The 22,316-nt window shown below is 47.7% G+C and overlaps 1 protein-coding gene across 4 annotated transcripts in view; it reads left to right on the top strand.

Annotated features, from left to right (window-relative positions):
* klhl5 (kelch-like family member 5) overlaps nt 1-22,316 on the top strand; it is a 52,053-nt gene that overhangs the window by 20,425 nt on the left and 9,312 nt on the right. For 3 of the 4 annotated variants that reach the window (XM_068591884.1, XM_068591886.1, XM_068591885.1), the window contains exons 1-7: nt 4,130-4,786; nt 8,513-8,701; nt 13,664-13,800; nt 14,040-14,236; nt 15,598-15,810; nt 20,663-20,849; nt 21,564-21,788. In XM_068591884.1, the coding sequence (XP_068447985.1) occupies nt 4,179-4,786; nt 8,513-8,701; nt 13,664-13,800; nt 14,040-14,236; nt 15,598-15,810; nt 20,663-20,849; nt 21,564-21,788 (1,756 nt within the window). In that variant the 5' untranslated portion in view covers nt 4,130-4,178. Of the gene's footprint in view, nt 1-4,129; nt 4,787-8,512; nt 8,702-13,663; nt 13,801-14,039; nt 14,237-15,597; nt 15,811-20,662; nt 20,850-21,563; nt 21,789-22,316 lie in introns of those variants that run through there. The other variant, XM_068591887.1, reaches the window with a different exon arrangement.

Below are 22,316 nucleotides of genomic sequence, written 5' to 3'. Positions count from 1 at the left end.
CATGTAAAAGTCTGTTTACAGGTCTTTGGGAGCACCATTGTAAGTGAGAAAAGAGTCATATTAAACCCTGTGTAGCTCCACAGGGAGCTGCGTGACGACACTTCGGACAGCATCGGATGGGTCTCAACCTAAACTTAAATTTAGGTCTTGACCAAGCTTCCTCCTGAAGGTCTCGCCCAATCTCTGAACCCATCTGCCATCGATCTGATGACGGATAAGCTTTTGGGGCCAAAGGGCTATATTTCTGGGGTTGTTTACAGTCTGTTAAACAACTCGAGATGCAAGACTGGAGTCTGAGTTGAGAGATGACGTGTACGTCCGGATATGGTTTCAAAAGTAGCCAGTTTGCAAGCCAATGAAAAACAAAATCATTGTCAGAAGCTAGCCTGTGGGTTCCCTGGTTGCATGCAGGCCAATTTGCATGCACAGAAACCAGAACGCCTCCGACACCACAATCTTGTCCCGTTGCCTCCAGATTCTACATATGAATGCAGAATCTGTTTATAAAGATTAAGTCTCGCCACAAAAGTGGGGGACCAGCCATATTGTTCCAATTTTGTAAAAGTGTCCTCACTGCCAATGGTCTAAAACTCAAATGGTCCCCACAAAGATAGACTTGCAAACAAACGCACACACACACACACAATTAGAAGCACACACTCAAAACGTTGGTCTCCTTCCACTCTGCTAGCCTTCCGTCCCGTGTGAATTACATGTTACGCTCGATAACATTGAATATTGGGCCTCCAGATCAATTTGATGGCAATCAAACAATCCCATTTAGTTCCTGTTCATTTGGGAGGAGCCAGCGTGTCGATGTGGAGAGGTAATTATTTGCTCGGCCAGTCGGAGCCTGCTTTGAGTCTCGAGGACGGACTCGCCTGCAGCTACAGTACCAACCAGCTCTGCTATTACACAACGGAAACAGGCAGTGAGTGTGTGAAGAAGTGAGCGTGCACGTGTGTGTGTGTTTTTGTTTATGTGTGACGAGGGTGCCGTGACTTGAATGAAAGTGTGTCCTGTTTTTGTGTGTATGCATGCAGAATGTATAGTGGATAATATATGGCTCGTATTTTCAGAGCTCTGTGTGTGCGTGTGTGTGTGTGTGTGTATATGTGTGTGTGTAAGTGGGCAGGCATATGTGAGTACAAGTCGTGATGTGTGCATGCCTGCGAGTCTATATGAAGCAATGGCTCGCTCCGGCGGGTCTCCACCTCTGGGAATCACAGCCCGGCCATTACGTGCACACACAAACGCACACATTCCCTGGTGTGTCACAGAATGGTTGCGGTGATGGGGAGCAGGAAATTGAGGTTGGGGAAGGAGATTGTGGAGGAAGGGGGGAGAGTGCGGCCCAGGGGTGGAAAGTAGGGGAGAGAAGGTTTTTAAAACTGAGCACAGTGAAAAGGAAGACAGGAAGAGAGAGGAGATGAGAGGAAGAAAGATAGATTGTAAGAGAGAGAGAGAGATCGAAAGAAGGCCTTTGGAGGATGAACATCAGTCATGAGAGATGAGCTGATCATCACAGACAGGCCAGACAGATAATGTTTCACTTTCTGGCCCTATAAAATCTTTTTTTACGACAGCTCTCCCCAGACGGCTGCTACCTGTTTTTATTTGGCTCTGGATTTGTGTGTGTGTGTGTGTGTGTGGGGGGGGGGGGGGGGGGAGTAGTTGAATGCTTATAGCAACCCAAAGAAAAGGCATGCATAAATGGGATCGCGTGCTGCCCTTCACATGCTTGCATGTGTGAATGCACACAAACAGGATGATTATCGAGTGTCAAGTGTGTGTGACAGGGATTCCATGGTGTTGTTTTCTTGGTGTCTGTGTGTGTGGAGGTGTGTCTGTGTGTGCGTGCGTGTGTTTCAAGAGTGCCGTGCAGCTGTAAAGCTGCGCCGGAGAGTTTTTGAGTGATGGCCTTGCACCACCGCAGCCAGGAGACCAATAACAGTATAGCGGCTCAAGGAGGCTCCTGCCAAGTGACCAATGATTAGATCCAACTGAAGGAGACCAGAGCCAAATGGCCCGTCGTTCCACCGCACCCCCCCGCCCCCCTCCCCTCAGAGCCCCGGCCTACTGTTTCCATCGCGGGTGTTGCAGAACGGCACATCGGTTTACTTTTTCGAGTTGTGTTCAGGGCTCCACGGGAGGGAGAGCAAGTGTGCACGCTCTGGTCTGGAATCATGAAAGTTTCTTCCATTCAATCAGTCGGTGTTTCAAGTTAAAAACTTGCCAGATTTGTGCAATCTCGTTCGCAAAACCCCTGCTGTGTGACCCTTTAGTTGCCTGAACGATAGTGCTGCTTGTTTTCGGGCCTGCTCGCTGACTCGTCTTGTGCGCGTGTGTTTGTGTGTGTGTGTGGATCGACTCGTGGTATTGATCAGATAGAGCAGCAGGGTGGTCTTTCACTTAGCTGTCAGCGCATCCTGACGCTAAAGAAGAGCCTCCGTGTTTCTCAGAATCTGGCAAGCAAAAGCGGAAAAAAAAGGTTTTAAACTCGCCCGCATTTCACCCGCTCCATTCAGTCATTTAGTCGCGTCTTGGCTGCAAAGTCCGCGGGGGCCCAATTTATGAGCAACACATCTCCCGTTTGTGTAATCCACAAACTGCCCTCGGTTCTTTGCCTTATTGATTTTTGCTCGACTGGGGCTCCTAAAGCATCGCTACCTTCCTGTTCGGCGGGGCCTCCGTGCAGAAACACACTGCGTTCCGGCTCCGTGGCTCGAGGCCCATTCCGGTGGTCGTCAAAAAAAAGGGGGGGCAGGGTGCTGGGGAAAGGTGAGGGAGGCTCTGGCTGGCTGCTCCGCCCGCTGGGCGCCCCGGGCATCTGGATGGAGGATGGTTCCCACAGGACCCGATCCCAAATGATCGTTGCTGTCTATGAATAACTGCTGCATTGCAGATGGAGGGGAGGCGAAGGAACAGGCGGGAAGGAAATGTTGTAATGGGTGAGTAAATGGTTTGTGGAGGAACAAAGAGGAGAATAAGGAGTGAGTGTGTGCGTGTGTGTTTGGGTGCATTCGGGAAGACAATTTCATTTTCAAGGACAGTCAACTCCCCCACTGTGGTGATTCAAAGACATTTTTCTCTCTGCAATATCTGCTCATTGCTTATTGCTGCCGGGTTTCTAAACAAAGGTAGTGATCGGCAGAGGGCAACGAGACAGAGACGGAGACCCACGCGGAACGTGAACAAAGACAGCCAGACAGGGTGGAAATGAAGATGATGGAGAGCGGCCTCCGAAAACCTGCACGCACACTCCTTCTGACGCATGTATTGACAGACACACACAGTCACCAAGACACGTGGATTTATTTATTACCTAGACATCCTAACCTCAACAAAAACTGCTCTCATAAACCTAATCACAACCACAGTTCTTAAACCAAGAAACAACCCTGAAATTGAATGCTTTACAATGTCTTGGGGACCTAACCCGAACCCAACTGGCAATTACATTGAATCATCTGATATTGTTCTTTTAAGAAAATATGTAAGTTCCCGAACCTAAGGACACTCAATTCACAATCAGAGAAAAGCGGCAAACAGTTTACATTAAAGAAGCGGGATTCAGAGAACGTTTGAAATTCATTTCAGTAATAGATCAATTGTTTTTTAATTGTTCAAGTAAATATATCTGCAAAAAAATGCTGGTTCCATTCTTAATTCTGAGATGCGAATTGCTCTCGGAGTATTATTGGACAAAACCAGCAATTTAAAGTGATTAATGGTTTGATTGATGGTTTCACCAACTCTCAAGTAGCCCGTTATTGATTGTCTGGCCTGTTGAACAATGATGATGGTGATAATAACAATAATGATCATTCCTCTCTGCTACAAAATGCCTGTGGCCAGCACAGCCAGAAATGTGACATTAATTTGTCCTTGTGGCAAATGTTTGTGGTTTGGTTTCTGCATGAAAGAGCTTTGGCACCGACGTTCAAACTCTGTTCAGACCTTCCTTTCTCTCTCTCTTTCTCTCCCTCTCTCTTCCTCTCTCTCCCTCCCTGTCTATATACTCCGCTATATTGCTCTCACTACATCCAGTCGCGGTTAACGGGCGTGCGGTTGCCAGGAGAGGCGCGCGTGCAGTAGCGTACAGTTTTAACGGCAGAGCGGCACGGGCTCCCCCCGCCCCGTCCCCCCGCCATTTCTTCGTGCCGCCGAGCCCTGGAATGTCGAGTAGCGGCTCGGGCTCTTCCTCGCGGAAGGAGTTCGATGTGAAGCAGATCCTCAGGATCCGATGGAGGTGGTTCGGTCACCCCGCGGTCCCTCCGCCTCACTCCCCGCCGCTGGGAGACTACTTCGCCGGGCGAAGAGCGGGCGGCAGCCCTGGAAACGGAGCTTCGGCCAGCGGCTGTAGTAGCTCAAATTCACCCAGCGCAAACCCCGGCGCGGTGGGTCACAGCGGGCTGGTGACCAGCGGCAGCGCGGGGTCTAACCTGTGTACCGGCAGCAGCAGAAAGTTTGCTGATCCGACGGGGAGTCGGGGCGGAGCGGGAGGAGCCGTTGGTGCGACGGGGAGCTCCTGCACGCGCTCCTTCAGCCAGCCGGAGTGCAGGAGTCCCGCCGCCGCCACCGCGCTCTCGTGGGTGTCCCCGCCGCCTCAGCGTCGCTCCCGACCCGCAGCGAACATGGAGCCCCCCGGCGAGGCTCCGGTGCCTCAGCTGATCCCTGAGCCAACCGCTCACGTCGGGGTCGAGGAGGAGGGGGCGGCGGCGGCAGCACCGGCCGCGTCGGGCACCGAGGACAACCACCAGGAAACCGACTCCAGCTCGTGCAGGTAGGAGGCGGAGGTGGGAGTTTTATGTCTGTTTGGGACCTTGCAGCTAAAACTAAAGTTACGACCACAATTCGTACTGAATAAAGTCAGTGAAATGCCCAAAACACACACACACACACACACACACACACACACACACACACACACACAGATACGGCTCAAAAGTTATGGAGGTGTAGAGCTTAGTCTCCCGGCTGAGTCACAGCTTTTCGGTTTACAGAAAAAAAAGGTTAAACGTTATAATGTTTCGCATTTACCTGCTGTCTTCGTGTTGATACGGCGTTACGTTTGTGTTACTGTGCACTTCTCGGAATTACCATCACTGGCAGGTGAAAACGCCCCCGCTGAGTCTGTTTAAAGGGGGGATTCACCGAGCAAGAGGCCGGCGAGACAGCGGCGGTGGTGGGTCACCCGTTCAGGCTGCGAGCATACAGATAGACAGAAAGCTGGAGGAAGAAGATGAGGGGTTGAGTACATCTGGGACAGCATGTGGGCCAGTGATTTCTCCCCTCGACCTCCTAATGAGGCTCCATTGACCAGACTTCTGTTAGAGGACGCAAACGCACCCCCTTGAGAACACGGGATACTCCGAGTCAAATTAACAATGTGACTCCAGGGCTCAGCTGCGCGCGCGTGTAGCTACATACTCTTGCACTTGACATTTATATTGTTTTGTCTTCGGCGACTGATTCCCTTTTAGCATTTACTCACAATCCTCAGTGCTCGTGTGCGCGTTCGCGTGCACACACGCGTGGATGGAGGGTGTAGCTTTGGCGTGGCCCCATCCAGCTGTTGCGATTGAATTAATCATGTGTTGCCGTAGAAACAGCGAAACACAGCAATAAGGGCGTCAGAAGTCTTTTACAGATTATGATGTGTTTTTTAGAGAGAGAGAGAGAGAGAGAGAGAGAGAGAGAGAGAGAGAGAGAGAGAGAGAGAGAGACTGTATGTGAGTGCATGTTTACTATACCTGCGTAAAAACGCATCTGAAAGCCTTCCATTATTCTGTGTTCCCAAAGACACACATCAGAACATTTCGATTATTCCTAGTTGGACTCGTACTTTAAAAAAAAAGATTTCAGTGGGAGCAAAAACTAAATGTATTAAAAAAAAATATTAAAGTCTGATGCTCTTTCATTCTAAACCCCATTTGTTTTCATCTTAAATGTCAGACTGTGCGCACCAGAGAGAGAGAGAAAAATATGGTTTAAAAAATATCTATTGTTATGCGAGGCTCGATGTCACATCTGGGAGTCCGGCAGTGCTACCACAGAAAATGACTTCTCCTTAGTAGTAATACACACACACACACACACACATGCACACCAGACTCAATATCATATGGCAAGGACAACACTGTGATGTAGACCTGCACCAAACTGGAGTACGCATTGTGCAAGTCCACGGATGTGGCCGTATCCCTGCACATGCTAGGGTTGCCATACCAACACAGAGATTGGCTTCTGCCGTGTTGTACAGTGAATGTATGTATGTGTACGTATGTATGTGTGCAATCCATCCCCTCCCTCTGAGGAGCCCCTGTGTACAGTATGATGCTTCAAGAACACAAGTGGCTGAATCCCAAGTGGGATCATGGGAAAGGGACGCGTGCTGAATCCCAAAGTGGCTGAAAGGCTCGACTCTGCTGATACCCCTCCTTTCCTTCTCACTTTCTCCCCTCGCCTCCCCGCCTTTTAAATCCTGATGTGCTTCCCTTTTTTCCCCTCTGTCCCGTGTACATCTCTGCCCACCCTTGTCCATTAATTTGCCCTCTTTTTTTTCTTCTTTTTTTCCTCCCCCTTTTCTAATATGTTGGAGAAAGCAAAAGCGTTCGCATGTGCGTGTCACGGGAAAGGGAGTTGACGCGCGACCAAGGCAGGCACCGTGGTGGCGGTACGGTACGCGTCGTATATCAGGCCACAGAACCAAGTTTCATTTGCATTAGCCTAATCAGGCTGGATAGTTAATCACAAGGGAATGTGCAAGCAAATGAGAGTGCAAGAGAGAGAGAGAGAGAGTGAGAGTGAGAGAGAGCCACTGAACAACAGTGGTGTGACTGTCCTTGCTTGGTGCAGGGGTTTAAAAAATCTGGCTGCATGGTGTTGATTCGGCCCAGACTCTCTCACTCTCTCTCTTTCTCTTTCTCTCTGTCTCTGTCTCTCTGTCAATGTTGAGTGCCTGCCAGGCTCAATTAAGGCGACTGGAAGGCAGCGTTCCCCCACTTCAAAGTCGTCTCCTCTGGCAGTATTTAGCCACGCCATTCGTCTACACAGGCGCACACGAGAGCACATATAGGAAAGCTGGCCAAAAAGCCCCCTTGGAAGGTTAGATTGGGTCGGGGGAAGAGAGGAGAAAAAAAGAGAGGCAAAGATGGATGACGGGATGATGGCATGAGGTGGAACGAAGTGAGTGATGGATGAGATTAGATGCGAGAGTGACGACGGGAGGCGGATTGAGAGGAGTAGAGGACAAGCAGAAGGAAGATGACTCCTGTTATGGCACATCAGCAGCAGCATGCACACACACACAAACACACACACACACACACACACCGGAATGCACGTATGAGCACACACACTGAAGGCCACACCAGCGTTTTTCTTAGAACTTTACTTGCGGTGTCTGAGATTATTTTCAAATTCAGGTCAAATTTCATTTCTGAAGCCCGAAATAGATGAGGAGGCCGGACCAGAAAACCTTTTCTGTACCGTGAAGATAAACATAAAACAAAACCAAGAGAGGACACACTCGAGATGCAGACAAAGAACGATGCCTGCAATCTAATCCTGTTCAAGTATTTGCATTTAAAATCTTGTGGAAAAGCCGCATTTCCCACCGCCTTTTGAGAACTTTGTTTATTGCTGAGAGCAAATATGTGTGTGAAATTGTGATTGAGGACAGCGCCCTCTCTCCCCCCTAAAAAACACACACAGAGACACACATGCATACGCTTCCACATCCCTAAAAGAGCGTGATTTCTCTTTACCCGCAGACTTGAAGTGATTTCATCCTTGGAATATCACTTCATTTATCTCTCTGCGCTGGAGGGCCAGTCCTGCCACTTCTGCTGCTAAATTAAAAAACGGGGAGTGCGGCCCTGGCTCTCGTAAATTAAATGCCGGTTTGGGAGCCGTGCCGTGATGGCTGATAATTCACAGGGCGGCTGTACTTTCGGGGCACTTGTCCTTCTGATGTGCACACACACACCGGCTCCAACGTAATCGGCTCAGATGGGAAGAACAAGACATCACCGCGGGCTACGACACTTCTACCAGTGAATCACGAATGTTTAGGTCGTCCCGGCCCAAGATACCCTGCTTCACTTCTCCTTGCTGTTGGTGTAGGAACAAGGAAACCGGCTGCCGTCGGGGAGCATGGGTAAATCACCGCGCATCCGATGGGCTCGGCTCCCACAGCTATTTAATTGGCAGCTTTTCTTTTAAGTGGGCTAAATTTATACGGCCATTTACTCCCAGTAATTGGACCATTACCAAGCTTTTTGTCTGCTGCCGGCGACATACAGTAACCCAGTTGAGAAGTGAAGGGGAGAGCAAATGCGCGTGTGGGAATGTGCACAAAGAATAAAGGCGGCACGCCGAGCAGCGGTGCAGCACATCTGTCTCGCGTGTCTGGAACAAAACAGAATCGTTACCGACGCGACGCGCTCAAAGCTTTCTGTCTACCTCTCACTATGTCTGTCTGTGTGTCTGTCTGTCTGTGTGCTAGGACGTCTAACAGCAGCGCCACGCTGTCCTCGTGCGTGTCCATGGAGCCATGTGCGTGTCCGGAGGAGTGCACGTTTAACGCCCTGTCCCACGCCGACGTCACCTTCCGCAAGATGGAGGGCTACCTGAGATCCCGGCAGCTGTGCGACGTCGTGCTGGTGGTGGGAGACAGGCGGATACCTGCACACAGGTAGGAGCCAACGCGCCGCAACCATGACACACGCGGAAAAGATGCCGACGTAGACTAGAAGCATGACATCAGGGCCGCCACTAATGGCTAAATGTTGTCTATGACTCTCCTAGTTATGTTTAGGATGAATTGTTTAATTCTTTAAGCTGGAAATATTAAACAGTTGAATCATATTATTCATTTGAGCACCATACATGATCAGTGTTCCTCACCAGCTGCGTCAGAGTAGCAGAGTGAAAGATTTGATGACGACAATCAACAATAAGCGGATAATTATGTTTATTTTGGGCCACGAGTGCAAACACGCGCACACATGAGTGTCGTGCAGGAGATCGGGGTCGTCCTTCAAACAGAAGATCGGGGGATTCGAACCCGGGCTCCACTGGTCCATGTCGCTATGCCTTTGGGCAAGACACTTCACCCCAAATTAAGTGTTTAGCAATGATCACATACTGCAGCTGAGGTAGGTGGGAATTTCATTAGATTTGCAAGTTGTTGGTCGTAAACCAAAGTCAAGTCCATTTTATTTATATAGCCTGATACGCATCACAAATCTGCCTTAGGGGGCTTTATAATCTCTACAGCACACAAAGGCTGAGCCATCAGTGTGTGAATCGGGGCTCCATTTACCAATTACATGAAACTAATTCCGAGCTGTAAGAATGAATCGATTAGCTGACCATAATTCATTTAATCCGCAACTATATGATTATAATCAATCATCACTTCATCAGCAAAACATGACAAACAAAATGGCAGACTTTGTGTTGTCGACTGTTGCTCGGCCAAATTTAGCAACGTAAAATATGAATACAATCTTCATTTTAACGTAATGATGGCGCATTCATAACATCTCAACACGTGCATGTGTGCGCGCAAACACACACACACACACACCTACACACACACACACACATGACACATACTGCTCACACAGTCACACTCTTGAAAGTCCCTTTTTTTATTTTTGCAGTCTCTCTGTATCACACATAGTCAACTGAGCCTCTGAATCATGCATCCAACACACACACTCACCCGCCACATAGCCCCCCCTCCACACACACACACACACACACACACACACACACCTCTACCGCTGCTCTGTCGCCGCTGCCTCTCTGGGCATGGGGCCACGGGTGCAGCAGCAGGGTCCATCTGCACATGAGAGTCACAGAAGAGCGGCCCTCCACCCGCAGAAAGCCTCCTTTTCTCTCGCTGCCTTCCTCCTCAGCCTCACTTGATTTAGTCCTCCAGCACAGATGGTGACAAACAAAAGACCCCGCTGTAAGAGAACCCAAATGGTGCATGTGAAAGAGTGTGTTGGCATTTGAAGGTGGGTGTGTGTGTGTGTGTGTGTGTGTGTGTGTGTGTGTGTGTGTGTTTGCAAGGGGGTGGGTGTTAGATATCTGGAAGTGGGTGTTTTGTTTGCAATTGATTTACTGCATGTGTAGGATAAATAAAAAAAACACACACACACTTTTCTGGGAACAGAACATACACCTCGCTCTGTTTTACAAGTACACACAAACGAGAGCGTGCCAGCCGAATAGGCCACTTGTACTCTGTGCAGCTACACGGGGGTTTCTGTGGAGTTTGTTGCAAGCAGCGCAGTGTGAGTAAAGCTCAAGCTTTAGTATATGCGCTTCTTAAAACTAGAGCACAGTCATAGCGCTTGTCTCGAGGGGGGCAGTGCCCTATACAAATACATTATCTTGCAAAATCTATTTTTGGAAGTGTGCTACCTCAAACTTATTTGAAGTAATACACCCTTAGTACAGAAACGTCTGTGTACCCCTGTGACAATGCCAACATGGCGATGTTGAGCAAGTTCACCGTGTTTAGCATGCTCCTATTTGCCATTTAGCACTGAAGATAAAGTACTGCCGGGGTATACAAGAACATCATGAGATTTGGCAGGTATCCAATCATAAACCAAAGCCCAGTCAGTTGTATTTATATAGCACAATGCCACAAATTTGCCTCTGGCGGCTTTACAGTCTCTTCAGTTTACGATGCCCTCTGCCCTTAGACCCTCTATCAGGATAAGGGGAAAACCTCCCCATAAAACCTTTGACAAGGAGAAATAGAAGAAACCAGAGCAAAGCTGTTGGACAAATACAAAATGTAGCAAAGCGGCTAAATAGAAAATGACCTCGTTATTACATTTCATCCCGAGGGGTCAAGCAGAAACTTTGCCATGCTGGTGGTGTTGGAGCAAAAGTCACAGGCACCACTAAGGTCATCAGGGAACGACACGTCACAGCAATAGTTATTGCGAGATTTCACTCTGTGAAAATGTGTCAAACAGACATATCGCCACCCTGAAGCCAGCCACGCCATCGGCATTGGCTAAACATGGACCGCTCATGTATCTGTACGTCTGTTAATGTGTGGAGGACGCTCGTGCTCGTTGGGTAAGTCCCTCCCACCAGCCCTCCTGTTGTTTTCACCCTCTCTATGTGTTTTTTCCCTCACACTGCTGTGTCTCCTCACCAAGCACACACTCGAACACAAACAGGCAGCTCAGTTTCCAGCTCGGTTTCCAGCTCGGCCTCCGTTTTTTTCCTGCCTCCGACTCGTCTGTTTCCTGCTCTCTCGTTCAGCCGTCTCTTTTGCTCTTTCCATTAGGGAGCGACACAGCGCCTGCCATGTCTCTGTGCACTCGGTGCATTTGTGTGTACACAACCCCGTACTGTATATAGCTCGCGTCGCTCACTGAAAGTCAGTATTTTCACTCCCCTTAATTTTTAATGTAGGTCTCTTTCTTTCTGTCTGTCTGTGTGTTGTGTGTCAGAGAAAGAGAGAGAGATAAGAAAGAGATACCCGACTGGAATACTGGCAGAGCAACTTCCTGCTGACTGGGGTGTATTTTGACATCTTTGTCAGTAAAATAAACACACACACACAGACACACACTGACACACTCTTCTCTGTTTCAGGCTCATGGTCCCAGTGTCACGCTTTGTAATGAGATTATGCACATGTGCATTACACCCACACACACATTCAGCATGCGCACACACACACACACATACACAAACACAATACTGTTGACCACAAAGTCCAAAAACACAACGGAAGCAGAAAATCGCAGAAACCGTGTAAACGTGTGAAAATCGGATCACATGGTGTCAAACGGATTATCATCCTCATCCGTTTCCTTATCGCCATAACTGGACCAAAAAAAAAATGAGGACTGCGTTCTGTGTCGCGGCCGTTCGGACTCCGTTAGACAGTCACCGCCTCATTTGCGAAGACATCTCCAAGAGCAAATAAAGAAAAAATCCTGCGCATTAAATATGAGATAACATATACGTTTTTTTTTTTTTTTAATACCTTGCCGTTTGAGTGTGCGCACTTCGCTGAACAGTGACGTGAAAGGGTAATGGATTTCTGTGGAGAGGAATTAATTAACTGTCCCCTTCAAAAAATGACCTTTAAGATAATTCCATTCTGTCCTTCCTCCGGCTCGCTCTCCATTATGCCGTATATCTTCTCCCTCAGACTCTCCAGCCGCTGGATTTCCATTGACCTTACGTTAAGCATATTCTTTTCATTTCTCTCTTTTTTTCTCTTTCTCTCTCTCTCTCTCTCTCTCTCTCTCTCACTCTCACTCTCTTTCTTTCAGCTAACCATGAGCTCATCTGTGGTGATTGGCAAATGCATTGAGGGGAATAATCTCTAACCCCGGCCTGGACTTCTTCTCACTCAACTTCAAATAATGTGTGTTTTAATTTTTCCGACAATCCTTTTTAATAGTGTGTGCAGTGAGTATATGTACATATTATCTTGTATGATGTCTTGAGCTATTTGGATCCTGAATTTCCCTTAGGGGATCAATAAAGTAAGTATCTATCTATCTGCAAAGACTGGCACGTGCTTCATACGGCACGCCAAGGTGCCGTGTCACCTTCGAGTGTTATTCTTGTACGCAAATAATTTAAATTATGTAGAGAATAGACAGAACATCTGAGCTCTCTCTGTCCTCAATGTGTTTACTGTGTTCACACATCTGGAGGCGCCTTAGGCCCGTGCCAGGCTGTTGTTTGCACAGTTTTTTTATTCTACCTCTTATCGCATCTCGTCAGGGAAGGAGTAAACCTGCAGGATAATATTGCCATTGGGAGAGGATTGATATCTTCATCTGCAACATTTTTTTTATGGAACTTTGTGATGGAGAATAGCCGTCAGATTAAAAAAAAAATACAACATTTAATTGTTTTATCAATCTTGGTGTGGAAATATCGGCGTCTCCCATCAGAGGATGGTGTGAAACCCTTAGTTTTGTGTGTGTGTGTGTGTGTGTGTGTGTGTGTGTGTGTGTGTGTGTGTGTGTGTGTGTGTGTGTGTGTGTGTGTGTGTGTGTGTGTGTGTGTGTGTGTGTGGCTCTCTGCTAGAGGACTGCATCGGGATCCTCTTGGAGCGGCCGTTTTTTTTTTTTTGCAGCGGTCAAAAAAAACAAAAACTTCGGCCCGCAGGATTTAGCTCTGGTTAACCAGCAGGACTGAGTCAACAGATTAAGTTTAAGAGTAGATTAAAGCAGGCCATGAACCGCTCGCCAGGCTGCACAGTCCAGCGCTGAGCTGCTGTCCGTGTCTATACCGGCAGGAAAACAAGGGAAGTATCAACGCAGCTCTAATTACGGAGCAAATGCTCTCCCAGCTTTCTCCCGAATCTGTCAAAGCATCTCCTGTAATTGGGCAAACATGTAATCTGTGTGCCGGCATACTGTGGACATTTTCTACTCCTATATTTTAACATTTTACTTGTGGTATATTTCACCCCCCTCCTTCCCGTCAGTACCGACTCGTCCTGTCGTCAAACATCAAAAGTACTCCGTTGCTCCTCCGTTGCTCCTCCGTTGCATCGGCCCGTCCCCTCTGACTGACGGCCACTCACTCTCTCGCTCTCTCTCTCTCTTTCTCTCTCTCTCTCTCTCCCTCTCTCTCTCCGCTCACACAGACTGGTGCTCTCATCCGTGTCGGACTACTTCGCGGCCATGTTTACCAGCGACGTGCGGGAGGCCAAGCAGGACGAGGTGAAGATGGAAGGAGTGGACCCCGATGCATTGTGGGTCCTGGTGCAGTATGCATACACAGGTATCAAGACACACACACACACACACACACACACAAACACACTGCCCGCCATCCGGATGCAGAATAAACGGGTCCATTTTTGGCCTCAGTTTCTGTGTAATAAAACCTTCCTGACCGGTCGCTTGAGTCGATGGGCGGTGTCACTATTGATCTCAAAACCTTTTAAATAATAAATCTAAGACACTTTAAAATATCCAGTTCTCCCCCCCCCCCCCACCCACCCTTCCTTTGTCCTCCAGGCCGACTGGACCTGAGGGAGGACACCATTGAGTCTCTGCTGTCCGCCTCCTGCCTGCTGCAGCTGTCGGCGGTGGTCCAGGCTTGCTGTTCGTTCCTCATGAAGCAGCTCCACCCCTCCAACTGTCTGGGCATCCGCTCCTATGCCGACGCTCAGGGCTGCAATGACCTGCAGCGGGCCGCCAACGCCTACACCATGGTGGGTCCTCACGACTCAGTCCATCTCTCATCTATACGTGCCCGCCGGCGATCGCAGAGACACCACGAATGAAACAACTGCCTATGGAGGCTATTGATCTGAGAGCGATGCTGTAGATTCAGAGGTATAGACCATGAGAAGGGGAGGAGGGCGAGGGAGATGAGGGGGGTCTTGACACAGAGTTGATGAAGTGAGAATAATGAACAGGCTTCATTCTCCACAAACTGTCCCTCTGTGCAGTTTTCCCTCGGTCAGGGCTCCGACGCTATTCTGGGTGACAAATTGGTACCTCATTCGCAACGAGCGACACACACCATTATCGCCACAATGGCTGTTTTCAGCACTGGGTTGCTATGGTGACTGTGAAATAGCTCCTCCGTCGACTTGATTACTCTTCTTTCTTTTCTTGTTCTCTCCCGCGTTAGCGCGTCTGTCTCTGTTGGCGCCCATCGGTTCCTCTCTTTCCTCCTTTCTCTCGAAAGTGGATTATTGTTCAACTTTAATCTGTGGTGATTATGTCAGAGGTGCTCTTCATCTGGGTGTGACTGTCTGCCCGCTCACGGGATAATCACAACCAATGTGTAAAAGATGCACAACTGCATGGAGAAAAGTCAAGATTGAAGCCTTGTTGCATGTTTGCTTCCCCTTTTCTGATACCCACAGATAATACTTGCCTCAAATAGATAAATGAATGAGAATAGCTATGTTGAGCGATACAATACACAGCACAATGGCATAAACCATTGTCATCATCGCCGTTCTTTTTGTCACAGTTAAGCGCAATGTGGGCTTACACAAAAGACATTTGTATTGTGGCTTCTATGTTTAAGCGCCTCATTGTTATCCATCATTTGATTCTCAGAAGATTGATGTGTATTCCTATTTAGACATTCTTTGTTTCGAGCTTTTTCATTTTTGCGCATCGCATTTTGTGACGCAATGGAGGAAGGGTCTTTTGGAAAGTTGCCTCGTACATTTGTGACTGTTTTGGGACATGGATTTATTAATTTGTTAGATTAGTGGATGATGAAAATGGTTGGTTTCAGCCCTCCGTATCTCATTTAAGTGAATCATTCCAACCTTTTCTCCTCCAGCCCCTTTTGTCTGCAGCTCTTCGTCCATCTTCCTCTGACCTTTCTCAAGCCCTCATTTCCTTCCTTTTGTTTCTCTCTTCTTGCCTCCTCTCAGCCCTTGATTCCTTTCCTCTCTCCACTCATATCTTCCTATTGTTTGTCCCCCCCCACACCCTCACCCCCTCCGGTCATTCAGTTTTTCATCTGCAACTCGTTTTTTCATTCATCCAGTCTAAACTGACTTTCCCTGCTCTTCTCACCATTTCATCTCTCTCTCCTTGCCACCAGGAACACTTTTTAGAGGTGGTGGGAGGCCAGGAGTTCCTGTTGCTCCCGGTGGAGGAGATGGAGAGGCTAATCACGTCGGATGACGTCAATGTGCCCGATGAGGAGACCGTGGTCACCTCTCTGCTGACGTGGGTCCGCCACGACGCCGACGTGCGACAGCGTCACCTGCCCTCGCTGCTGGCTCACATCCGACTGCCGCTGCTGCAGCCGCAGGTGAGGGCCGCGTAGAACGACAGCGTCACACATCGCACTGTCGTGGCCGACTTCTTTAAGGCGGCACACCGATCGTTATTTTCATAATGACGATCAAATGCGAAAAGCGATCTGAAAGAAGTCGCCCGTAATGATGAACTTATGGGGAATAATCACCAAATTCCTCAGTTTGGCGGAGCTTTTTACAGCGAATCTCAGCTCATTGTTTAGCTCTCCGGCCCTCCACTTTATCGTCTTGCTAGCATTCTTGTAACGCCGTTTCCAGCGAGAAAGCTCGGGAGAATAAAAAAGCCCAGCACCTGAAGAATGTGTCCAAGAATCCCAGGCGGTCGTGAGGAAAGAAGCACCGCAATCAATGAGTCATAATGAAAATATTTAATAAAAAAAGATGATGAAATTTGACAGATACAGTACTTTATCAAGGTCCTCTAAATCTCAGCCAGAACCACAAACGGTAAACAGTTATCTATCGTCTGCGAAGAAGAGAATGCTCAATAAGCTCTGCAGCAGTTTTATTACAGCTTATTCGCTTGGCTTAACCCGGTGGTTCTCAAACTTTTTCTGTCACGCCCCACTTTGAAGGAAGCAAAATGTTCGGGCCCCACCGCCCCAACAACATGGGAACAAAATGGTCCAACTTTTTAAGACTCCTCCATCCGTGCTTTTTTAATTAAAAGATTAAAGAAAATTGAAATCCCTTTCAAGTAAACCAGATTGCTCCATCTGACTAAAACTGATAACATCAGCAATCACTTTGTGAAAAAAGCAAATAAAGTTATATATGTGCAAAAAATAACTCATATTTGGCAAAAAAGATTACCAAGGAAGCCGGTTGGGTCCCTGTTTTCTCCACATAGTTTTCATGTTGAATTATTCCCCCACTATGGGATTAATATAGGATTCTTAAAAATCTGCATCTCCCCTCGCGCCCCACCTGTAATACCTCCGCGCCCTACTAGACGGGCGCGCCCCACAGTTTGAGAACCACTGGCTTAAGGCCACCATTGGTTAGTTTTCCTAATTTCACACCTAAAAGTTGTCCTCACTTGCAGTTGGCTCTATGCTGTTTCAGGGGCGGGGTTATCCTTGGCTGACGCCAAAAAACGAAGTACAAAGAAACAGAAATTACTTCACGCACCGGAGTCTCACTTCCAATGTCCTCCTCCGCTTCCTGACCAACTGCTCGCTAGAACTAACTCTTAAAGCGACAGTAACGCAATTCTAACACACGCAGACTATTCAAAATCCATTCACTCCTGAATCATTCTACAGTAATACAAAACATACAGTGACCTTTTTATGCATACAGTTACATATTTTTCATAATAATATCCCTTAATAATTATCATAACCCCCATGTGTTTTAATGTACGCATTCAGCAATTCTTTATTATACATGTGCAAGTCCAATATTTACACCCCAATCTATTATAATTCTACTAAACCCAACACACCCGACGACAGACGGACCCAGTTAGCGACTGGCTGGTGAACACAATGGAGAGCAGTCGGAAAGGGCCAAAAACAGAGCAAAAAGAAAGACAATATTGTCCTTACATTCACCAGGTAGACGCCAACGCGACTCGATAAATGATAACGTTGAATATAACATGTTGCCGTTCGTTTTCCCCTCCCCCCGTCTTTCTTCACCTCCTCCTGGCTCCAGTCTGCCTCGCTGTCTCTTCTTTGTACAATCAGAGGGACTTTAATCATTCCGCATCATAACTGTGGATCACAACCATTAATTACCCCCTGTCGCCCATGTGCTCGCCTTTGTTGTGTTGAGGCGGGTGCATGTGTCTCCCCCGTCGCTGCTCCTCCTAGTCAGTATGAGAGCATCCAGCCTGGTAATGCGATGCTGAGACGTTTATATGCCAGGCAGAGCCTCGGTTACTGCCTCGGGCATCGAATGCACACACAAACAGACACGCACGCACACACACACACGTCTTGAACTTTAATTAAGTGTGATATCTCTCTTAACTGAAGCTAAATTATCTGTTCTCTTCATCTCCCTCATCAGTCGTTTTCCTTACTATTTATAAAGGAACCCTGGCGATAAATCTCCCCTTGTGGCCTCCAGCCCTCTCCACATCCCCCCTCCTCTTTCCCATCTTCTCCGCCTGCGTCTGTACATCTCCCAGGTTCGCACTCGATGAGGTATACGACGCCTCAGATATACGACTTTGCCCCGGTCAGCTGAAATCCCGAGCATCTGTAACATGTAATCAGGCGAGAAGATGGACGGCGGAGCGGTAAAGTGGGGGAATAGCGCGAGAGCAGAAAGAGCAGAGAGAGCAAAGGCGGTCAGAGAGCTGAGGGCAGATTCAACCTTTTAGGACTATATTACCACCACGCTAAATGGATAAACGTGTTCACATTCAGCAAGCTAACGAGCGGCGACGCAGCCGATAAAGTGACGTATGAAGCTCACACAGAGAGTCGATATTCATCTAGCAATTAGTCAGCGCTGCATCGAGGCTGCCGTGTGATTACTCACCAAAGGGACGCCAATGAACCTTAATGAAAACCTTTAATCCCTTTTTTTCCTCATTATCAGGGACGCACATACACACTCGGTCTCATCTCCTCAGAGGTGTGTATCCGTGGGATGTAGATTTGACATTGCGCAACGAATGGATTGTTTGTTTGCCAATTTTTTCTTCTCAATCATTTGGTCTCAAAAACACCCGTCATATCTTGTTCTGTTTTTTTTTGCTTTCTGACAAGCAGTACAAAGCCCAAATACACTCTGTTTCCCAACATAGAAGACTTATTTGAGAAACTGGAACCACTGAATTGTTGAAATAAAACTGAGGGTGCTTTCACGCCTGTAGTCAGGCTTCTATTCGGACCGGACAGTTCACGCTGCCTTTTTACAAACAGGAAGTTGTTTTCCGACTGTCGGGGAGCTCGTTCATTGGATAGTTTTGCCGCCTGTCGTCCTGCATCATCAGGACCCACGAGGGGAACGGACAACAGACATTTATGCGGCACTTCAATGTTACTGATGTGTCTATTTATGTTCTTTGCTTAATAACTGATGGTAGGCGTTTTTAGTATTATTAGACTGCAATACGACCGCTTTTTTTATGAATTATGACCAAAAGGAGGCGTTGTGTACAGTGATGATTCAGGGTTTCATTACCGTGGCATCACTGACAGCTTTTACACCCGCTCCGTCTCATCGGTCGTTTGTACCAAAGTGAACACTTTCAATGAGAATGCATTCTGATATTTAGCGAGTGTCATGTGTACCGTATTAGTTTAGTGGGTCGGCATGCTAACGTTAGCAAATATCCACTAAACAAAAAGTACAGCTAAGCTTCAGCTGACGGGAATGTGGGTTTTGTGGGTATTTTTGGTCATAAAGTGTCGTCAAATTTTAATTCTTGAACCACTGATGGGGCAAAAAGTTGGGATCTACAAAGTCAGCCGGCTTCATTTTAGTGTGTATATCTGTTCCAAATGTCACGCTTCGTCCTTTGGGCACCATGAATGTGGGAAATCGGCCGCACCAATACACGGTCATCCATCTAAAATGGCTTAAGTTATTAAATTGGGATAAAAATGTGTGCGAAAAAAATAAATGTTCCGTCATTCGACTAATTTATGAATTAAAACCATGTCTTGCCACGCAAATGAGAGGGGGAGCCTGTGTGTGTGTCTGGGTCATGGCGAACAAAGTCCATGCTGGAAACGGAGAGGGAAGGACCACTTCCTCACTTCCCACTGCGAGGTGAAGAGAAGAAAGAGAGGAGAAAGTGGAACTCCCGCAGGATTCAACCTTATCTCGCCCTCCGCGTTCGATCCGTCACAGCGTGACGGATAAATGGCGCAGGAGAGGACAAACACGGCCGTCTATCTCCGTCCCTCTTCGTCGCACGTCCACTCAAATGAGTGACGAAATGGGGCTCGCCCTAATGCGTCCCCCGGTGTGTTTGTGTGCGATGGAAGCGTGGGTTCACCCTGGCGTGTAAGCTGCTTATCTATTTACCATGCTCGCGTTACGCCCGCCTCGTCTGGACCGGAAAAAATGCATTTCATAGCGAGTGACGGAGTTGAATTATTTGGGCCGAATCTTTCTTTTTGCGATGGCGGACAGCACATGGGGCCGGGGGCAGGGGAAGGAGGGGGCATTCTTTCCCTCTTTTCTCCAATGTCCTTTATCACACCTGCTACATTTCCTAACCTCCCCACTGGCTTCATCTTTTCAACCAACACACACATAATCAATGTGCAGGTATACGCACCGCTAGGAAAACCTCAAATGACTCTTATAAATAAATCTGGCTTCTCTAGAACCTCGGCTGCTCTCCATCTCTGAACACTCGCACACACAAATATGCAAACACACACAAACACACAGACCCATCTAAATGTAAATCATGTAATTCTTGCCTTCAGGGAAAACCTGCTTCACACCACCCAGCCTCTCTCACAGGCAGTGATTTTCCTGTGGATGTATTTTAAGGAACAGACGGACTGAAATGCTTCACGCTGCAGCCCCTGGCTGTGTGTGTGTTTGTGTGCATGCGTGTGTGTGTGCGTGTGCATGATCATAGATGAGGTTAGAGGGTATGGAGTAGAGAGCTGATGAGATGCTGAGGATAGATTAGTTCTCTAGTGTGTCAACGTGTGCGCGCTCTGCGTGTGTTTGTGTGTGTGTGTGTGTGTGTGTAAAGACTAATGGCCTCTGGTCTGATCTAATGCCTCAATCAATGAAAAAACAGCTTTCTTTCGAAACGCAATCAGCGATAACATCGCGACCAACGCGCGCAGTACGCGCGTACCCCGGATTTGTTGCTCGTCGATAGCTTCTGTTCTGCTCTTTCGATCCATGCACGTGTAGTTCCTGGCCGACCTGGAGTCCAACCCTCTGCTGCGGGACAGTATGGAGTGCCAGCGACTGCTGATGGAGGGCATGAAGTATCACCTCTTGCCCCAGCGCCAGCCGCTGCTTCAGAGTCCCCGCACCCGGCCCCGGAAGGCCACGGTCGGGGCCATGTTCGCCGTCGGGGGAATGGACGCAACAAAAGGTAAACACACACACCAACCAGACTTATAACTATTATGAAAACAATACCAGTCACACACCGTTACGGCTGGTCTTGTTTTCACCTTCCGAGTCTGTGTTCCCATCACTAGTTGTAGTAAGTGTCTGTATCAGGTCATTTATTAAATGGTACACAGCAGAGAACGGACCATAAATAAGATAACCAGGGATGTTGGGACTATATGGTCAACACCTCGGGTACAGCTGCAACAATTAGTCAACTAATCCATCAACAAAAAATTGATTAGCAACCGTTTTGTCAATATATTGAATTATTCTTTCAAGAAAAAGATGCCAAAATTATCTGGTTTCAGCTTATCAAATGTGTTTTTTTCTTCTTCTTCTTTTCTTTAACTTCTATGCTCGTAAGTTTTATTCATTTTTGGGACATTTTTCATTATTCTCTGTCATGTTACTCACCTTTGATAACTAATGAAACAATAATGACTTGTGGCAACCCCATTATGACGAAGCACACAACTATTTTCTCTTGATTCCGGCCTGATGCAATAAACTATTCTTCATCTTGTAATCATGAGAATACGTGAGGAGACTTAAGCAGAGATTATCATAAACAGAGCTCATCGATCCGTGTGGGTTTGGAGGCTCACAGAGTCCACTGTGAGGGAGGGAGATTAGTAACTTATAAATAAATGAGTGCATCAGATTAGTTTTTCCTTTCTGTGGTTTCCTCCAGGTGCCACCAGCATCGAGCAGTACTGCCTGCGTCGGGACACGTGGCGGCAGGTGGCCACCATGAGTGGACGGAGGCTGCAGTTCGGCGTCGCCGTTCTCGATGGCCGCCTGTACGTGGTGGGCGGCCGAGACGGACTCAAGACCCTCAACACCGTGGAGTGTTACAACCCCCACAGCAAGGCCTGGAGCGTCATGCCTCCCATGTCCACGCACAGGCACGGCTTAGGTGAGCCCCCGAGAATCAATACAAGCGGGATTTACATACATAGCACGCCAGTTTTTTTTACGAGGAAGGGTTAACCCGTTGAAAACTGTGGAACCAATGTTGTGTCCAGACCAGCTTTTCCCTGCGTTTAAGTGTTTTTCCCTGTGTTTGAGTCGTTGTAGGAACCCCAAATTAATTCCAATACTTGTGTTTATTGTATGTATTTGTTCAGCAAAGTCTTATATCTGGAAGATAGTTTGATCGTAACTTTGAACATCCAGCATGATATGTGCCAGATTCCCCAAAAATGCTTCCTGAAACTATCAATAAGACACCTTATTGGAAAGATTAGGACCTAAAGAATCTGAATCTGCAACAACAATCACAATAAAACAACGCCTTGGCCTGTTAGGGAGGAGTTTCAGTCAAAGAAACTGTAAAAAATGGAAGAACTACGTAGTTTAAGACAAAAGATTGTCTGAATGGGGCATGGTGGGACTTGAAATGGACACGGGAGGATTTTTATGCACGGTTTCCAAAAAGTTAAGT

The sequence above is a fragment of the Clinocottus analis genome, unplaced genomic scaffold (genome assembly GCF_023055335.1).
Source record: "Clinocottus analis isolate CAN_PGR_092001 unplaced genomic scaffold, fCliAna1.0.p SCAF_26, whole genome shotgun sequence".
In the NCBI taxonomy this organism is placed as follows: Eukaryota; Metazoa; Chordata; class Actinopteri; order Perciformes; family Cottidae; genus Clinocottus; species Clinocottus analis.
This window is presented reverse-complemented; position numbering and strand designations above follow the sequence as displayed.